Below are 21,879 nucleotides of genomic sequence, written 5' to 3' on the forward strand. Positions count from 1 at the left end.
CAGTTATCACAGTCGTTGAGACGGTAAACTTTTATGTCATAAGTCGTTTATCATTATTGAAGAATTATCAATTACAAAACAAAGTGCTTTGCTATAATTTCTACATTTTCATTATTTATTTTTCGGGTGGCGCTTATAAGATCAACAATCTTAATACGTAGAACTATATCGATTGTCATGGGAAACCAATACAAGAGAAGGAACATGGGAAACATTAATAAAAACATAATGTGGTTTCGTTATTTCCTTTGAAGTTTCCTCTGTTCTGGAGATAAATAATTTTTTTCCTGTTACAACACGTGTATGAGTCGTCTGTGAAAACTTCTCATTCTTTTCCTGGAAACATGTACTTTAAAAATTTTTATTCAGTTCAGTAACATCTCGATAGGAACAGATACAGTTTACAATAAACTATAGACATCCATTAACGAATACCGAAACAATTAATTTGCATTTCCATTAACACTTAGTTTAGAACATACAAATAGGTAAAAGACAGGGTTATCCGTAAGAAACATTTCAGTACGTTACAAAAAAATACATACATTATCCGTTGTAAGTTTTACCTACACAAAATCGTTCACACACTGTCTATAAGAAGCCAGATTTTATCTCGTTCTCTAAATACCTTAATAGAGAGTCTGTAGATTTACGGGATCCGTTACACATAGCGATATGCTTTGCAGCTTACGGGCTGGATTCAAATTCGGAAGTAATATAGACTTTCACGCCTGTTTCTCTTTGATCTGGTCACGCATTGCTCCAAACAATTATAGTATAATCCATCCACATTTTTGTGTAAAAGTTTACTCAAGCTGAATGGAATATTTAAATAATGTGTATAAGTTAGTCATGCCCAGTTTTTTTTTCCTTATCCCATTTTGAATAATTGTAATCATTCAAACATTATAAAATTTTATGAGTAGTTAAGTTACACACAAATCTCCCACAGCTGCACAACGATGAAGCGTCCTAGTCGCTAAACAGAATAACATCAATGAGTTATTGATTTACGTATCTCCAGGAATATGATTGCTCCCGGTAGTAACAAAAATCCGCCTGCTGCTTCAATCCTCCGAACATTTTTAGGTTGTACTCAGTTTCGTTTACCATGCCAAGGCTCGCAAAGTTGAAATGAAAAGTAGTAGCCGTCATATTAGATAATTTCGTGTCACCTGTCTTAACAGTCAGTAAAAAATAATTGCCCCAGAGTCATAAAACTGAAGAGTATACCAATATAAGTAGGGATTATTCTTAACTTTTACGTACATTTAAATTTAACTGCAGTATACCCTTATGGCTGAAAGGAAAATACCTGATTCTCATATAATTTAAAAGAACATATGACATTAACTGCAATGCTGGCCATAATAAAGCCTGGAGACATATGAAGTTTAATAATGCAATCAGGTTAGAAGAAGAAAGCATGATAACGTGTTTAAGAAGATAGTGAGTACAGTTCTCTGTTCATAAGATTTCCAACATACAGTGCTCGTTTCGAAGACCTATTCGATGGCAGGAAGTCCTGGCAGAGATATTTTCATCTTTCTGTCATGAGATGTAATCAATGCAACACGAAGAAATAATTTAAGTCTGTCACAATAATATTGTGGTTGTGAAGAACTAGGGAAGCAGAAGCAACAGACTGAAATATTGCGGTAACAGCTTCGAACTTATTACCTTATCTGTACCCGTATACTTACTCATTCGTCCATTACTGTCATTGATGCTGAATATATGCGAACATTTTGACAGTTTGCGAAAATGAGTTTTTCCAACACAGTGCTGGATAACTGTAGCAAAAACTGGCGAATTCGTGCCAAGCTGTACGACCGTAGGGATATCGAAAGGGCCGTTAGCCGGTAACCATAGATTCCTGACGTACTGAGCCACCTTAGCTCTCTTCAGTGCGTAAGTAGCACCTAACTGCATTATTGATGCTGCGATTTGCACGTACCTTCGATAGGCATCCCTGCTGATTGTCTTCCTTTGCACTAAGAGTTTAAGTTGTAAAATTAGAGCGTCATGTGTGGAATTTCCATGCTACTCGTAACTTTACTGATGAGAAGCAACCACGACCGCATTAATTGTTGGAGTTATGGCTCCAGTGGACTCTGCAGTAAATATGTTTTCTTTGTTGCGTGCTGTGGGTAACCTAGACGCAGCTCTCCTGTTGCGTGTCCTCCGGAAGCACTTCGGTAGCCACCGTGGAGCCCCGCCTGAGAGCCACCAGGTCTCTGGGCTTCTGTGGCTGTTGCATGCCCAGCTGGATCGGTGCGCTGCGTCCCCGGTCCAGTACTTGCTGCTCCGAGAGCACTGGTTCCAGCACCTTCATCCCAGCGATGTGGGACTGGTCCTGCAACATAACGCGTGTCACTTGAGAAACCAGTGTTATATTTCTCTAAACATGTGCACTGAAACATCTACATCTACATATACCGGGTAATCAAAATGTCAGTATAAATTCGAAAACTGAATAAATCACGGAATAATGTAGATAGAGACGTACAAATTGACACACATGCTTGGAATGACATGGGATTTTATTAGAACCGAAAAAGTACAAACTTTCAAAAAATGTCCGACAGATGCCGCTTCATTTGATTAGAACAGCAATAATCAGCATAACAAAGTAAGACAAAGCAAAGATGAAGTTCTTTACAGGAAATGCTCAATATGTCCACCATCAATCCTCAACAATAGCTGTAGTCGAGGAATAATGTTGTGAACAACACTGTAAAGCATGTCCGGAGTTATGGTGAGGCAATGGCGTTGGATATTGTCTTTCAGCATCTCTAGAGATATCGGTCGATCACGATACACTTGCGACTTCAGGTAACCCCAAAATCAATAATCGCACGGACTGAGGTCAGAGGACCTGGGAGGCCAAGCATGACGAAAGTGGCGGCTGAGCACACGAACATCATGACAAGGTCCTGCTGCAGGTAATTAAAAAACTGGGGCAACCACAGCTAAAATTGTTGTATATAATATGTTGGCAGTTCATACAGTACAACAGGTGTTTAAATACAGGTGTTAAATCTACTAAGATGTAAAACTGAGTGAAAAGACCAATACCCCGCTGCAGCTCTATTTATCTTAGTCGATTGGAGTCCCACTCAACCGGTTTCGCAACTTTTAAGTTGCATCTTCTGGTGCATATAAATACTATATCATTTGGTGTAGGGAGTACAGAATGCCGAGGGTAACGGTTAACTTGGCTAGGCAAAGTTCTCAGGCCTCTTCAGCAGGTAAAAATCAGCATAAATCATGAATGTCCAGCCTGTATTAAAATCACGGCTTTCATAAGTTTACCGACTAAAATATGTTTCCGTCGATCTACGTCAAGCAAGAGACAATGCCCCTAGCAAATGTCTGTTGCGTAACGTAGGCTGACGGGAACATATTTCAATCGGTGCCCTGATGACAGTTCGTGATATGAATACAAACTGGACATTCATTGTTTATGTTGGCTTTTGTCGATTGAGAAGGCCTAAGAACTTTGCCTAGCCACCCCAACTGTTTCTCTGCGGCAACTTCCTGTACCTTCAGGAGATGGCGGACAAGCATAGTGTAAGCAACCTCTTTAGTAAACCTGTTACATTTTCTAAGTGTTTTGCCAATAAATCACAGTATCTGCTTCGCCTTCAGCACAGAATTATCTACGTAATCGTTCCAATTTCATTTATTCGTGATTGTAATCGCTATATATGTAGTTGAGTTTACAGTCTTTATATTTGTGTGATTTGTCGTGTAACTGTAATTTAGCGTGTTCCTTGTAGTGCTGATGGAGATGACTTCATACTTCTTATGATTTAGTCAATTGCCACTTTTTGCTCCACTCGGATGTCTTGTACAGATATCTTGTTTAAATGTTTTTGAACTTCCTTTAGATCATGTGATGACTACGCATGACGGTAAATGACAGTCTTTTTAATCTGACTGGTTTGATGCGGCCGGCCAGGAATTTCTCCCCTGAGCCAACCTCTTCATCTCAGAGTAGCACTTGCAACACACATCCTCAATTATCTGCTAGATGTGTTCCAATCTATGTTTCCCTCTAGTACCATGGAAGTCAGTCCCTGAAGTCTTAACAGATGACTTATCATCCTGTCTATTTTGCTGGTCACTATTTTCCTTATATTCCGTTTCTCTCCGATTCTGCGCAGAACCTTCTCTTTCCGTAACGTATCAGTTCACCTAATTTTCTACATTCGGCTATAGTAGGACATCTCAAATGCTTCGATTCTCTTCTGTTCTGGTTTTCCCACAGTCCATGTTTCACTACCATACAATCCTGTACTCCAATCGTTGTTGTTGTTGTGGTCTTCAGTTCTGAGACTGGTTTGATGCAGCTCTCCATGCTACTCTATCCTGTGCAAGCTTCTTCATCTCCCAGTACCTACTGCAACCTACATCCTTCTGAATCTGCTTAGTGTATTCATCTCTTGGTCTCCCCCTATGATTTTTACCCTCCACGCTGCCCTCCAATGCTAAATTGGTGATCCCTTGATGCCTCAGAACATGTCCTACCAACCGATCCCTTCTTCTGGTCAAGTTGTGCCACAAACTTCTCTTCTCCCCAATCCTATTCAATACTTCATCATTAGTTATGTGATCTACCCATCTAATCTTCAGCATTCTTCTGTAGCACCACATTTCGAAAGCTTCTATTCTCTTCTTGTCCAAACTATTTACCGTCCATGTTTCACTTCCATACATGGCTACACTCCATACAAATACTTTCAGAAATAACTTCCTGACACTTAAATCTATACTCTATGTTAACAAATTTCTCTTCTTCAGAAACGCATTCCTTGCCATTGCCAGTCTACATTTTGTATCCTCTCTACTTCGTCCATCATCAGTTATTTTGCTCCCCAAATAGCAAAATTCCTTTACTACTTTAAGTGTCTCATTTCCTAATCTAATACCCTCAGCATCACCCGACTTCACTCGACTACATTCCATTATCCTTGTTTTGCTTTTGTTGATGTTCATCTTATATCCTCCCTTCAAGACACCATCCATCCCGTTCAACTGCTCTTCCAAGTCCTTTGCTGTCTCTGACAGAATTACAATGTCATCAGCGAACCTCAAGGTTTTTATTTCTTCTCCATGGATTTTAATATCTACTCCAAATTTTTCTTTTGTTTCCATTACTGCTTGCTCAATATAGAGATTAAATAACATCGGGGAGAGGCTACAACCCTGTCTTACTCCCTTCCGAACCACTGCTTCCCTTTCATGTCCCTCAACTCTTATAACTGCCATCTGGTTTCTGTACAAGTAGTAAATAGCCTTTCGATCCTTGTATTTTACCCCTGCCACGTTTAGTATTTGAAAGAGAGTATTCCAGTCAACATTGTCAAAAGCTTTCTCTAAGTCTACAAGTGCTAGAAACGTAGGTTTGCCTTTCCTTAATCTTTCTTCTAAGATAAGTCGTAAGGTCAGTATTGCCTCACGTGTTCCAGTATTTCTACGGAATCCAAACTGATCTTCCCCGAGGTCGGCTTCTACTAGTTTTTCCATTCGTCTGTAAAGAATTCGTGTTAGTACTTTGCAGCTGTGGCTTATTAAACTGATGGTTCGGAAATTTTCACATCTGTCAACACCTGCTTTCTTTGGGATTGGAATTATTATATTCTTCTTGAAGTCTGGGGGTATATCGCCTGTTTCGTACATCTTGTTCACCAGATGGTAGAGTTTTGTCATGACTGGCTCTATTCGTATATTCTCAGAAACCTCTTCCTGAAATTAAGGCCTATGTTTGATCATATTCCCATTTCTGCAACTTCTCATTACATTCGTCTTCCTTCGATTTACTCTCATTCCATATTCTGCACTCATTAGACTGTTATTCCATTCATCAGATCATGTAATTTTTCTTCACTTTCGCTCAGGATAGCAATGTCATCAGTGAATTGCATCACTGATACTCTCTCACCTTGAATCTTAATTCCAGTCCTGAACCTTTATTTTATTTCCATCATTGCTTCTTCGACGTAAAGACTGAACAGTTGGGGCGAAAGACTAAATCCCTGTCTACCCTTTTTAATCCGAGCATTTTGTTCTTGGTCATTCACTCTTATTATTCCCCCTTGGTTCTTGTAAATATTGTACGAGGATTGGAACTGTAATAGTGGCCAATTTTTATTCACAGCTCGTACAAAATATATACGTGTTTCAAAGTCTTACTCACTTCCAAAGTAGTCACCAGCATTGTGTATAACCCGTTGCCAGCTATGTGGAAATCGTAGGATACTCTTAGCAGTGCCAGTTGTGTTGACAGTTCGAGCGGCGCGGTCTATTGCCCGACGAATTTACGTCAGTTCTCAAGTGAATGCCGTGAAGTGTTTCCTTCAGTTTAAAAATCGAGTTGAACTCACGAGGGTTTAAGTCATGGGAGTGCAGTATCTGGTATGGCACTTCGCAGCCCCATCAGTCAAACAAATCAGTAACAGCTTGCACTGTACGTGCTTGAGCATTGTCCTGCAAAATGATGGTCAGGTCCTGCAGAAAGTGTCATCAGTTCTGTCTCTAAGCTGGTCGTAGGTTCTGCTCCAAAACTGAACAGCTCCTGGGTAGGCCTTACAATCCAGAATCTGATTTCGGAACCTCTGCCTGACCATGGTGTAATCTAATTGAAATCACCCTGCCATTTCCAAGTGTACCTCCCCTTCTTGTGCTTTTTGTGACAGTATCACCAGCAAAAAAGATTAAGAGGACTGCTTAAATGGTCTCCAGAATCGTTTATGTAGGTCATGAACAAGACCACATTTTACTTCCCGATGATTTTCCGTCAATTGTTACAAGCTGTGATCTTTCTGAGAGAAATCCAGTCAGACAGCTTAGACGACACTTCATAGGCACGCAACTTAATTTGAAGTCACTTCTGAGGAACGGTGTCAAAATGACGACTGAAATCTAGAAATATGGAATCAATACGACGTCCCCTATCGTTAGCACTGATTACTTCGTGAGATCGCCGTTAGTGTGATGGGTCTGTAATTCATCGGATTACTCCTGTTTCCATCATAATGTATGTATCAAAGAACACCTTCCACAAAATGATTTTAGATATTCGACAATTTTGTAACACCGGAGATGCATCAAAGCGCAGTGCACAGTACATGATACATGAAAGTTTAGGGGAACTTGTGAGGTGCCAAAAGACTTTGTGCTCAGTGTAACAGTAAAGTTTACACCCTAACTTATTTCCGAATCAGTTGTACATCAAGATTCACTAAACCTGGTTATTGGTATGTACATTTGCAGTTACTTAGTGTAAATTATTCTAGAAATTGTTACAGATGAAAAGAAAGTAGAGGGATTATGCTGGTCGTGGATATGGGATTTTTTCGGCCATGTGGAAAACCAAGCGGCTAAGAGTTAATACAGTGCCAAAGTTGGTCGCTGCAAAATTCGAATACGGCCGCATACATACAATGCTGAATTATTAAAAACTGGTGGTAACATTGTTCTTTTTTTTTCAAATTTGATGCTTCCTGAAAATTTAATGTGGACTTAATGGCTGTTTTGATTTTGGTCTGGGCATCAAGGAGTTGTCTGACAGTGAATGTCAGTTCGATCGGGGCTCAGTCACGTTGACTTTACGAGGCTGAACAAGTCTGCGTAGGTTCTTGACTATTTACGAGTACAGTAGTTCTTTTAGCTAAATTCAAAAGCAATTAGAACTGGTCCCGTAGAGGTTTTAGAATACGGTACAATGACTTTTCAGTGTTGAACTGGATTTGAGTTTTTGTCAGTCCGAGAATAAGAGGCCGAAATACGTTTCCGTATCCGTAAAGGATATTATCGAGATAGCTGAAGCTGACAGATCGCTTACATTTTAATAGATTATGCTGAAGCATGTTTTGGAATTGGCATACGTTCCTATTACGTTTCGATCTATAGCAGTGGTCCCGAAAGAAACATCTCGCAGAAGAATCGATACTGGTGACGTGTTGGGTATTGGAGATTGAATTCCTTCGAGTCGTGGACATGACCTAGGTGCTGAGTATTGTGTTTCACTATGTATGTTCTACCAGAGCTAGGGATTCATTAAAAAGCTCTGTCCTGAATGTGACAGAATTAATTACCTCTGATCCTAGGTTTCACAATTTGCCACAAGGAACCATTAATCTGAACGACGCTCCGTACTACTCTTCAGTACTAGAAATGTTGTGTCGAGTACATACCAGGCACTGTAATTCGCAGTAGAAGATAGTGACAGTGAGCTGCCGACGCTTGAATGATTAAAGTTTAGCTGTCTCTGTTGTACGTGAGACTCAAGTGGCACTATTTACACGGGACTCGATTACATGTACCTGACATTATTGATGAATAAAACAGACTTGAGTTAGAGCGAAAATAAAACAAAATGCAATTTCTTGTTATGTACGTGTTGATTAATCACGAAGTTGTTACGAACTGAGAAGGTGAAAGACAGAATCAATCGAGAAAAGAAAGAAATATTAGCGGAGAGTGCTTCCCCCTATAATTATTATTGAGAACATCTTTCAAATTATGAAACGGTCATACAAAGAAATTTGCATCATATTCAGGTGTGTAATTGCAGTATCCTGCCGGCCGGTGGGCCGAGCTTCAGTGTGGAACCGCACGACCGTTACGGTTGCAGGTTCGAGTCCTGCCTCGGGCATGGATGTTTGTGCTGTCCTTAGGTTAGTTAGGTTTAAGTAGTTCTAAGTTCTAGGGGACTGATGTCCTCAGATGTTAAGTCCCATAGTGCTCAGAGGTATTTGAACCATTTTGCAGTATCCTAGTAAAGAAACATGATCCCGGATAGTTCCTGTACGCTGAGCGTAGCTGCTTCCCGTGTGTACAACGCGATTTTTTAAACGTCTGTATGGCGACGCCTCTTGATAGCTCCACACTGAAAGCAAATTCATGGGATACATAAGAACGTTGTGTGTATGTCGCACACTGAAACGATAAAATTGGCACAGGACGCCATATCATGCCATGTCGAATCAGCTCAGTCAGAAGAGTGATAGCCTTCCCAGATAAACACCAGCGGTACTTAATTCTGCAAGTGTGCTGCTCTATGCAAAATGTTATTTGACAATGAATTTTGCTTCCAAGTACACCTGCGTGTTCAGAGATAAAGCACACAAGAGAACATAATTCGCTATCAGTGTAAATCGAAATGTCGAAGCAGTGGGTTCAGTCGGGCATCCAGTCATGAAGTGTAATTGTCATCAGACTTCGAAAGCTTGCATCAATGAGCATAGTTGAGCCACTATGGGGACGCTGTTCATCGGTTTACAGATCCATTCTGCGGCATCTGTTTCCATTGTTAATGCGTTCCGCGGTCATGCACACGAACACATCTGCCACTCATCACTCATACGAGCTCGGTGGAAGTGAAGTCAGAAATCATAGACGTTATTAGGTACCCTGTATGAGTATGATAGCGCACATAAGACCATAAAACCATAAAACAACGCCATATGAAGCAGCTATCTTATCTTCCAGACAGGTTACACTAGATCATCCTCCCATTGTTAAGGTAACTACAGGAAACTGGTGGACAAATAAAATCGTCAGCAATTACTTGAAATGGACGGTTTACGTGGAAGTCTAACGTGATCCTCTACCTGTATAGGAAAAATATTTCTCCATCTTTATTATAACGGCAATCAAAAAGTTTCCGTTTGAGGCTGTTGCTGCAACGTACATGCAACGTAGCGTGATTCCGATGCTAGACACCCATCGGAGAATGAAGAATGTGTATGGAGGTGGAAGTCTGTCAAAAAGCAATGTTGTGCGGTAAATAGCACGCTGGCCGCAATTCGACACAAGAGGCGGATCGATCTCGGAGGCCAACCGCAACTGGGAGACACTCCAGCACCCGACCTATAGTTCTGATCTCTTCCCATGCGAATATTACGCCTTCGGTCCCTTAAGAAACGCCTTGAAATGCTTGCGCTTCCTGTCTGCTGGAGGATACGGAGTTTTCCCAAACGAGGCAACTAGTGTTCACAATACAAAATGTAAGACTCCAGGGGTATGAAATACTTATCCTTTTTCATTTCAAAGATTCTAATTGAATGTGTATCTTAGATTCAAGAGTTCTTTCCTGACTCTTCATATTCTCAACTGTTCTGACGTTGTAACAAACCTCCTACTATGTCGCCCTTATCCTTTCTTCTGTTTGAAACTAATACAGCTAATATCTCCTATATTATGGATTCACCCCATTTTTTTCTGTTTATACATTCTTCTTCATTAAATTCCTGGCCGCGCGGGGTAGCCGCGCGGTCTAAGAGCACCTTGTCACGGTCGACGCAGCTGGCCCCGTAGGCGGTTCGAGTCCTCCCTCGGGCATGGGTGTGTGTGTCGTCCTTGCTGTAAGTTAGTTCAAGTTAGATTAAGGATAGTATAAGCCTAGGGACCGATGACCCCAGCAGTTTGGTCCCATAAGATCTCACCACAAATTTCCAAAAAATAAATCTCTGGAGGCCGTACCAGGTGTACCACAAATTTTCCATTTCTTTCACACAATATACCTCTTTCAAAGACTTTTCAATACGTCTTCATTTTCCACTATAATTGACTAGTTTACTTCCAATATTTTTTTGATAACGCTGCAGTTGGAATGCTTGAAATTATCCTAATTTCTCATTGCCGACGTTCCATGAACAGTTAAATAAGACATCTTATTTAGAGAAAGAGAGTTTTTGGCTTTACGCCAAGTTCATCGTGGGTACGTCATCATTGAAACTTCCGTTGACAGCTGGCGTGTTATAGCGGATCATTTGACTGCGTCCATGGTGTGTACGTCCAACTCATAGGAAACCCCACCTACAAAGTCGATCGGGTGCATCGATATCGTACCATGTGTACGAATACCTACATTCCATACCAAACACTCGTAACAAACTGCAGTGGAAAAAGGAAAGAAGGAACATTAGGGTGTAGCGTTTCGTCGACATCGAGGTCACTAGAAATGGAGGAGAAGCTGCTATTGTGGAAGGGAATCGGCCGGATCATTCATACGAACCATTGTGGTATTCAGGTTCAACTTTTCAGGGAAATAAGGGTATACTTAAATCTGTACGACCAGATTGCGATTATAATGGCTATCTTCTCGCATGTACGAGGACGTGCAGAAAAAGTTCCTCCGAATGTATTATTCTGTTCTCAACATCGGTTGTGGTGTTACATGTCACGCCTATTACTCAGTCGACTTTTCCGTCTCGCTGACGCAGCGTACAATCTTCTGCCGCTAGAGGACTCCGAATTGCCGCTTGTAACATGACGTGTGTAGCGTGATTATGTCGGTGTAATGCGAGATTCCCCCCCCCCCCCCCATGAACCATGGACCTTGCCGTTGGAAGGGAGGCTTGCGTGCCTCAGCGATACAGATAGCCGTACCGTAGGTGCAACCACAACGGAGGGGTATCTGTTGAGAGGCCAGACAAACGTGTGGTTCCTGAAGAGGGGCAGCAGCCTTTTCAGTAGTTGCAAGGGCAACAGTCTGGATGATTGACTGATCTGGCCTTGTAACAATAACCAAAACGGCCTTGCTGTGCTGGTACTGCGAACGGCTGAAAGCAAGGGGAAACTACAGCCGTAATTTTTCCCGAGGGCATGCAGCTTTACTGTATGATTCAATGATGATGGCGTCCTCTTGGGTAAAATATTCCGGAGGTAAAATAGTCCCCCATTCGGATCTCCGGGCGGGGACTACTCAAGAGGATGTCGTTATCAGGAGAAAGAAAACTGGCGTTCTACGGATCGGAGCGTGGAATGTCAGATCCCTTAATCGGGCAGGTAGGTTAGAAATTTTAAAAAGGGAAATGGATAGGTTAAAGTTAGATATAGTGGGAATTAGTGAAGTTCGGTGGCAGGAGGAACAAGACTTCTGGTCAGGTGACTACAGGGTTATAAACACAAAATCAAATAGGGGTAATGCAGGAGTAGGTTTAATAATGAATAGGAAAATAGGAATACGGGTAAGCTACTACAAACAGCATAGTGACCGCATTATTGTGGCCAAGATAGATACGAAGCCCATACCTACTACAGTAGTACAAGTTTATATGCCAACTAGCTCCGCAGATGACGAAGAAATGTATGATGAAATAAAAGAAATTATTCAGGCAGTGAAGGGAGACGAAGATTTAATAGTCATGGGTGACTGGAATTCGAGTGTAGAAAAAGGGAGAGAAGGAAACATAGTGGGTGAATATGGATTGGGGCTAAGAAATGAAAGAGGAAGCCGCCTGGTAGAATTTTGCACAGAGCACAACATAATCATAACTAACACTTGGTTTAAGAATCATGAAAGAAGGTTGTATACATGGAAGAACCCTGGAGATACTAAATGGTATCAGATAGATTATATAATGGTAAGACAGAGATTTAGGAACCAGGTTTTAAATTGTAAGACATTTCCAGGGGCAGATGTGGACTCTGACCACAATCTATTGGTTATGACCTGTAGATTAAAACTGAAGAAACTGCAAAAAGGTGGGAATTTAAGGAGATGGGACCTGGATAAACTAAAAGAACCAGAGGTTGTACTGAGATTCAGGGAGAGCATAAGGGAGCAATTGACAGGAATGGGGGAAATAAATACAGTAGAAGAAGAATGGGTTGCTTTGTGAGATGAAGTAGTGAAGGCAGCAGAGGATCAAGTAGGTAAATATACGAGGGCTAGTGGAAATCCTTGGGCAACAGAAGAAATATTGAATTTAATTGATGAAAGGAGAAAATATAAAAATGCAGTAAGTGAAGCAGGCAAAAAGGAATACAAACGTCTCAAAAATGAGATCGACAGGAAATGCAAAATGGCTAAGCAGGCATGGCTAGAGGACAAATGTAAGGCTGTAGAGGCCTATCTCACTAGGGGTAAGATAGATACTGCCTACAGGAAAATTAAAGAGACCTTTGGAGATAAGAGAACGACTTGTATTAATATCAAGAGCTCAGATGGAAACCAAATTCTAAGCAAAGAAGGGAAATCAGAAAGGTGGAAGGAGTATATAGAGGGTCTATACAAGGGCGATGTACTTGAGGACAATATTATGGAAATGGAAGAGGATGTAGATGAAGATGAAATGGGAGATATGATACTGCGTGAAGAGTTTGACAGAGCACTGAAATACCTGAGTCGAAACAAGGCCCCCGGAGTAGACAATATTCCATTGGAACTACTGACGGCCGTGGGAGAGCCAGTCCTGACAAAACTCTACCATCTGGTGAGCAAGATGTATGAAAGAGGCGAAATACCCTCAGACTTCAAGAAGAATATAATAATTCCAATCCCAAAGAAAGCAGGTGTTGACAGATGTGAAAATTACCGAACTATCAGTTTAATAAGTCACAGCTGCAAAATACTAACACGAATTCTTTACAGACGAATGGAAAAACTAGTAGAAGCCAACCTCGGGGAAGATCAGTTTGGATTCCGTAGAAACACTGGAACATGTGAGGCAATACTGACCTTACGACTTATCTTAGAAGAAAGATTAAGGAAAGGCAAATCTACGTTTCTAGCATTTGTAGACTTAGAGAAAGCTTTTGACAATTTTGACTGGAATACTCTCTTTCAAATTCTAAAGGTGGCAGGGGTAAAATACAGGGAGCGAATGGCTATTTACAATTTGTACAGAAACCAGATGGCAGTTATAAGAGTCGAGGGACATGAGAGGGAAGCAGTGGTTGGGAAGGGAGTAAGACAGGGTTGTAGCCTCTCCCCGATGTTGTTCAATCTGTATATTGAGCAAGCAGTAAAGGAAACAAAAGAAAAATTCGGAGTAGGTATTAAAATTCATGGAGAAGAAATAAAAACTTTGAGGTTCGCCGATGACATTGTCATTCTGTCAGAGACAGCAAAGGACTTGGAAGAGCAGTTGAATGGAATGGACAGTGTCCTGAAAGGAGGATATAAGATGAACATCAACAAAAGCAAAACAAGGATAATTTAGTGTAGTCTAATTAAGTCGGGTGATGCTGAGGGAATTAGATTAGGAAATGAAGCACTTAAAGTAGTAAAGGAGTTTTGCTATTTGGGGAGCAAAATAACTGACGATGGTCGAAGTAGAGAGGATATAAAATGAAGGATGGCAATGGCAAGGAAAGCGTTTCTGAAGAACAGAAATTTGTTAACATCCAGTATTGATTTAAGTGTCAGGAAGTCATTTCTGAAATTATTCGTATGGAGTGTAGCCATGTATGGAAGTGAAACATGGACGGTAAATAGTTTGGACAAGAAGAGAATAGAAGCTTTCGAAATGTGTTGCTACAGAAGAATGCTGAAGATTAGATGGGTAGATCACATAACTAATGATGAAGTATTGAATAGGATTGGGGAGAAGAGAAGTTTGTGGCACAACTTGACCAGAAGAAGGGATCGGTTGGTAGGACATGTTCTGAAGCATCAAGGGATCACCAATTTAGTATTGGAGGGCAGCGTGGAGGGTAAAAATCGTAGAGGGAGACCAAGAGATGAATACACTAAGCAGATTCAGAAGGATGTAGGTTGCAGTAGGTACTGGGAGATGAAAAAGCTTGCACAGGATAGAGTAGCATGGAGAGCTGCATCAAACCAGTCTCAGGACTGAAGACCACAACAACAACAACAACAATGCGAGATCGTCAAAGAACTGAAAGCACGAGTTCGAACAGTTCGTCCACACATGGGACACCCTCTTCTTCGGCATGACTGCCAGACCACACACGAGAGCTGCGACATCAGCCACAATCCGACGCCTTGGTTTCACGTTCCACACAGGCCCGACTTGGCCCCAAAATATTTTCATCTGTTTCCAAAGTTTATAGAATGTCTTCGGGAACCAACTTTTATACCGATGAAGTGCAGCAAACGGAGGTGAGGTTGTGTCTCCGTCAACAGTGACAGACATTCCACAGTGACGGTATCAACAATCGGACTCCCATTTGCAGAACTTTGTTCGTCGCCAGGATAGCTACATTGAGAAGTAAACGTGTATACACAATGCATAAAGATATAAAATATCAGTAAAGTCTGTTTTATTTAAAAATCTTTAAAGGTTTTGACGTAAAAAATTCGGAGGCATTAGTTTTAAGCACGCCCTCGTAAGTCCAGTGTGTTGCCATTCAGCCGCCTCGCTCGGTAACTGCACTGGACATACACTTATTAATAAACACTGAAAATCGAAGATAGTAGAGTCTGATAGAAGCGCGTAACTGCGGCAAACCACACATCGTTTCACTATCGGACAGCAACAATGGATGAGCATCTATTACATCCGAAATCACCTCTGCTCTGTATCGTATAGGAGTTCCACATGTGTACTTTGTTAACGGGAAGTAGTACAGTCCGCTAGGCTCTATGACACCACTGTCATCGTCTTTCAAGAGCAGGAGCTGCACAGAATCCTCTTTCAGATGCTATTTCCCCTCCTCCCTTTACAGGCTGAGTGGCTTCATAATTTCTGCTACGGGACGTGAGCGTTAGATTTAAGGCTGTCCTATCTCTGTGAGTTTTCTGTAGCGCATGAGCGGTCGTTTACGGGGTAGCAAACCCAGTACTTATGGTGTCTCGTTGCACAATGCCACGAGACGTTGCTGCTGGTAACATCTCACGCGAATGCTCTTATGCTCTTATGCTCTTCAAAGGCACCCTTCAAATGTCCTCAATATGTTACCAGTGTCACTTGTCATGTGAACAATGTTCTGCGTAAGTTTGACTGCATTATGTCGGAGATATGTGAATTCGTTGGTGGGAAAACTGCTGGTTTCTGTATGGTGAGAGCTTCCGTAACCAAGGTAGCATAAGGATTTGATATTTGAAAAGGCACGCTATAGAAGATTTGTACCACATACATTGGAAGCGAAGAGACATCATTCGATAAGTCACGACGCGGAAGAAATTGTTCGTTGAAAGATCGTTACAGAGAATCATTGAAGAAGACTGTGATAAGAAATAAGAAGACGACAATTGCAAAACTGAAGGTCGCACTCGCGATTCCTGCCAGCACCAAAACCCGCTCCATAGACAGGGAATTGAAGATCGAATTGGAACTGGGAAACCACTCATCTATGGTACATAAGATCGTATGAGTAAACATTGTGCTGTAGCCATAAAAACTGGACTATGCAGGAAATGGAAGAATATCATTAGGTCGAATGAGCCTTGTTTCACATTGTTTCAAACTTCTGGCCGAGTTTACATCTCAGGAGTGAAACATGGTGGAGGTTCGGTGACGATTTCGGTACCCATAATGTGGTGTTCAATGGGTGCCATGGTTACTCTGCCTGGTCGCATTACTCCTAACGATTATGTGACCATTTTAACTGATCAGGTCCATACCACGGCAAGTCGTATGTTCTATAATGGTGCGGATGTATTCCAAGAAGATAGCACCACTGTTCACACAACTCGCATGCTCGAAAGGACGTTTTGTGAGCACGAGGACAAAGTGTCGCATCTTCCCTAGCTATAAAACTTACCAAATCTAAATACTGCTGAGCCTTTGTGGTCTACTTTGTAGAGAAGGGTGCCCGATCGCTGACTGCCTCCAGCACAATTCCCTGAACTTGCCACAAATTTTCAGATCGAATAGTATAAGTTTCCCTTGAAAAACGTACATGACCGACATGTACGTATCCATTGCGAAGTTCATTTCCATGTCAACGGTTTTCCTACACCTTATTCGGCATGGTAATGTGCGTATGTTTTGTATTTCCACGTTTTTGCCTACCTTTGTTACATAATGATCTATAAACATTACTCGAAGCTATAGTGTGGACAATCGTATATGAAAACTCTGTTTCCGACGTACATAAATTACTGTGAATCTATTCACTGTAATAACACACAAGAATTGTGTAAAAATCACGAACATTACAATCAGTTAACATAACAGATAACTGAAGTTCATTAAAATGCCTGTTAGCACAACATAAATAAACAGTTCCTAAGTTACTTTGTTTCGTCGGTATTGTAGGTATTGGAGGCAATGTCTTCTGTGTGACAATGCAAACCGTGTCCTCGTTAAAAAATTGTTACTTTTCTAGCAGTTTACTAAATGATCTCAGTACGGCGACTGATACAAGAGAAAAACGAAACCGTCTGTTCAGTGAGAAAAAAATCTAAACGACGGCAGACGAAGTACACATGAAATTCTAGAGACGCTTATGAAACATGAATTTCTCGTTTTTTCGTTGCTAATGGTGGTGAAAATGTAAACCGTAGTGCATTTCTCGGCAAGTATGTAAATTTACCTCACTGAAATTATTTGTTTTGTAGAACTTTTTGCGTTTGGTATTTGCATTTCGGGTACTGTAACAAACTGCGCACACGCTGGCCCACAACACCAAAAGCCCTAAATCACGCACCCGTGGACGGTGAAATTCCTGGTCCAAGTTTATAGAATCGAAGTTCAGTTTTAGTGTTGCGTGATTCGCGGCAGCTGCACGTACGTACGCGCTGCCATTTTCGCGCTGCCATGAATCAAGTTTAACTGCGTAGCAGCGGATAAAAACGCTCGGCGGCAGGTCGATTTGACTAGTGCCAATATATCACGTATATCCCGACTAAAAAGCCACCTCTGCGGCACAATTCACGTGTACACGTTTGCGTCAGTAATTTACTGAATCTCAGCGATTGTCGTTTGACAGCGGGTACGTGCACAATTTGACGGTATTGTCAATTCTTCTTTTGTAGTTTGCTCTCTGTTCGATTGACACGTTCAGCGAAAGTTTTCCAAGGGAACGGGAGGATGCCATAGCCATTCGAGCTCATCATCAAGGATCATGTACCATGTAAACTGTTTTTCATTTGCTGCATATAAACATTTCTTCATATACAATTTTATAAATGTATATCTCGATATTAACATTTTGGGACATGTCTTTCCTTCAGGACGTCAACTTAAACGCCTTTCAGTAGTCTAGTTTCTGACGTTATTCTATTTGGCTACCAGTTTCGGCGAATTACTACGCCATCTTCAGGCCCCTGATCGACGAGTACGAAGATTTCACTTCGGTTCTGATCAAAACACTGGCCAGCGATACTGCTATTAGTAGATTTTTGCTTGCTATAGCGATACCTTCAAGGTAACACCCGTATTTCTATTTCTTTCCTTCGTCTCCATATGAACTTCAGTGTGTCTGAATTTCTAAGGGACCACTCCGCGCGGATATGAGCTTTTTTACTTTTGTCATTTTTCTGTATTTATCTATTAAATTGCATCTCATCTTCCCTATAATTTATATCGTTGTTTAGTACCGCTCCCATTATATCTTCAACACCTGTAGCTGCTACTTGCACATTTTATGTCCCAACATTTCAGTATGGGTATTCTTGGAGGGCACATATTGCTGTCGTTTCTATGATACCAGTAATGTTGTTATCTTAAACCTTGGTTGTTTTGTCACATCGTTAATCAGCCTAATAGAGACGACTGTAAGCAGCGCTGGCAATTTTTGTGGTCGTAGAATGTCATTTTGCCCTAGATTTTCCTAACATTTACTGTGTCGTGCACGTCGTTCATCTATACATATCACAACAGCTAGCCGTTTATCGTCCCGAAAATTCCAAAGAAGTCATGACAGCAAATCCTAAATCAGGCTTGCTCGTGGACGCCTCTTGCTTTTACGGCCACCTCTTCAAAATCGTCGTAAACATCCATGTGCCAGTAATCTTGATTTTGGGGTTCTCCATCCGTTTCACCTCTATTTGTCTTATGAAGGTTAGTTTTCATTAACATTGTTCCCTTCCGTTCCCGTTCAGCAAGATAGGACTTTCGGATGCATACAGAGATACAAGCTCTACGGCAGTGTTACGATGGCTGATTATATTGAAACGAGACGACTATTCCGTAAGTCTCACATTGCCTTGGCTGCTCTTTGAATTTTCCTGCCTATTTCTATTAAGGTCTTTGTATCTATTCTGTTTCCTGCAACCTATATGACAGATAAATAAATTCATTGTTCCATATTCCGTGGCGTTTGTGGTGGCTCGTTCATGATTTCTGAAATTACTTCTGTCTCGTGAAACGAATATCAGCAAGCCCGATTGTTTCCATACATCTGTAAGCATATTCAATTTCTATGTTCCTATTTTGAAATTTTTGTGTCGTCAGGGGCGTAACATCCCATTTCTACTCCGTTCTTCACTATTCTTATTCTTACGACTCTAAGAGGCCGTCATTAATATCTTACTCCACTCGTGTAAGAATTTCTCTGAAGCATAACTGAGCAAGTGTAGAGTGACGCCATAGTATCAAAAATCCTGTTTGATTACGAAGCTCTCAAAAACTGTGTTTTTGGAATTTCTCACCGGTTTTTATATTAGGCACGTTGTGTGACTTGTGGCGTTTAATTGCTATTATTATTGTCTCACCAATTTTCACACGAATAGCAAACAATACATCGCAATCAAGCAAGGATATGTCTTCCGGATTCTACCTCAGTTAGCGTTAGACATCAGTTTCTAGTTTCAACCCAGGTGTTCGCTCTGCTTCGTGTTCAACAAGTCAGTTTAGATTAGAGGGGCAAGCTTGTGTGTTACTGCTAGTAATGATATGACACTGCATCTGTTTATATTTCTCATGGGAAAAATTGATGACTGCTAGTTTACTCTCCGCATGTGGCTATTATTTATCCATTATGTTCTACATTTCACGAGTGTGTTTCGTCAGTTTTAATTCTGTTCATTTGATCAATTTTGTAATTGATCTCGACGATATAACATGGTGAGGCTGATAATTATTTCATTGGAGAATCAGAAGCATTATTATTACACAAAAATACGCTTAGTATGTAAAACTTCTGCTTCTTGACATTCATAATCAGTCTGTGATCAATATTACTACACCTCTGTGCATTCATTTGCTCATGTTACTGACAGTATGTTAACAGTTAAATACGAAATTTGAAATCCGAGGGTTAAGATAATATAGATTAATTGCAAATATTTCCTATTTAGATGTTGACACTTCAGATACTGTCTGAACTTTTATAATAACCTAAGTCAGCGAGCTCAGACTTCATGTGCCTGTGTTAAGATGCGAATAAAAGTAAAGATACATCATTGTGCACCTGAGTCGCATTTCGCTAGCGGATTGAAGTAGAATGAGTGAAAGAAAATCGTTGCCTCTGGAAGACGATCTGATGTTGCAGAATATACGCAAGACCAGAGTAAAATTACAGAGCCACTTAGATTTCCGCCGGATTCACCATTTGGTGGGCTATGCATATTTAAAAGCGCCAATATTCCCACCTAACTTATGCATCGAACGACAAAGACAACTTATTGCAGCAAGAACACAAGCGTTCGATTTTTAAATCGAATCGTTTCCATAGTTTTATGGGATATGTGACTGTTTCCTTTAGATACATAGTTAGTCTGTTTGTGTTGTGGCACCTCTATGGCACTGTAGGCTCAGACTGGGTTGTCTGAAATAGTTGAGAAAAGCTTTAAATACAGTGCCTGAATTTGCCTAGTAGTAAAACGTTACAGAAGAAGTGAACTAATTCGCTTGAAAAATTAAAAGGTATAAAGTTCACATAGATACGGAAGATCTGGGTTTGTTTCTTATCTTTCTGATAAATCCATATTAAGCAATACCTCGGGCCATTATCTATCATTATCAGTCAATAAATCTGAGAAACTGAGTTTGCAAGGTGAACAGGAGTTGATTTATTGTTCTTATTGTGGGTGTGCAATATGGTAATATGAATAAATCATTGAATTTATATGAGATTTGGGGATATCCTCTGTGTGAAATTCGTTACAAAGAGCTACCGCCTCTAGCGGCAACAATAGCAGAAACTCGGCTGAAGGTCTCTCAGAAATAAGACTTAATGACAAAACGCGGGTGCTTCATTGAATACTCTACACCTTTAAGCCACAGTTCAGCAATGGGAGCGCTTGGATGGTGCTGATTTGGTAGTCTCTCAGCGAAATGTCTGCAATAGGTGAGAGGACTGGAAAACGTGTTGGCCAAGTCAACACTCACAGATGTTCTGCATCGAGGTGGCCCAGGACACCTCGGGCATTATCCGGTCTAGATTTACCTTCTTTAAAGATTACACACGCGGTCCTCGAAACCAGGAGCACAGCCACAGAAATTTGAAGGATGATTTCCAAATTACCTGCTGTGTGAACCAGTCACGATAGTGTTTTATACCCAATGGCACATAATGTAAGGAGCCATAAAAAGATTTCCGTTTGAGGTCGTTGCTGCAGCGTTTATACAACTTAGCGCGATTCTGACGCAGGTACAGAAGAACCGACTTGCAGGGAAGGGGCTAGTATGCATTTGAACAGTTCAGCCGTTCACGCGGTAAATGCGGAAACGTGAGCTGTGGCGACGTTATTATCAAATGAGGCCAAACAGGACCAAAGTGCTGTCATTCTTTTCATGTCTGCCGAAGGACAATCACCGGTAGACATCCATCGGAGAGTGAAGAATCTATATGAGGCAGCATATCTGTCGAAAACCACCGTCGAGGAATTGTGCATCAAGTTCCGTGCTAATCGCCATTTGACACAAGACGGCGGTGGTCGATCTGATACTCCAGACTGATACAGTACAGGAGCACTCGAGCCCCCCCCCCCCGTCCTTATTGCCATGCGATTATCCTACTTTAGGTCTCTTATATAAAGCCTTGAACTGTCGACGATTTATATCGAACGAGGATGTACAGCAGGCAGTTATGGACTTTTTCACACAGCAGGACATGGTATGTCGGTGGGATTATTGCATCAATGCTCACGATTATTTAGTCTGACTGACGTTCACTGATAAGCCGAAACGTTTAGACCATTGCCCACCGCGATGTTGGTTGTCGCCTGGTGGCGTTGCGGGCCCGTGATTCGTTGGCAAAAGTACGTAAACGGAGCAGACACTTACGGGG

At 41.2% G+C, this 21,879-nt stretch overlaps 1 protein-coding gene across 1 annotated transcript in view; it reads right to left on the minus strand.

Annotated features, from left to right (window-relative positions):
- Positions 1-502: 502 nt before the first annotated feature.
- Positions 503-21,879, minus strand: part of LOC126481984 (nephrin-like) — a 460,432-nt gene continuing 439,055 nt past the window's right edge. Inside the window, exon 12 of the mRNA XM_050105949.1 lies at positions 503-2,356. Coding sequence (XP_049961906.1) covers positions 2,156-2,356 — 201 coding nt within the window. The 3' untranslated portion in view covers positions 503-2,155. The remainder of the gene's footprint in view (positions 2,357-21,879) is intronic.

The sequence above is a fragment of the Schistocerca serialis genome, chromosome 5 (genome assembly GCF_023864345.2).
Source record: "Schistocerca serialis cubense isolate TAMUIC-IGC-003099 chromosome 5, iqSchSeri2.2, whole genome shotgun sequence".
NCBI classification, from domain to species: Eukaryota; Metazoa; Arthropoda; class Insecta; order Orthoptera; family Acrididae; genus Schistocerca; species Schistocerca serialis.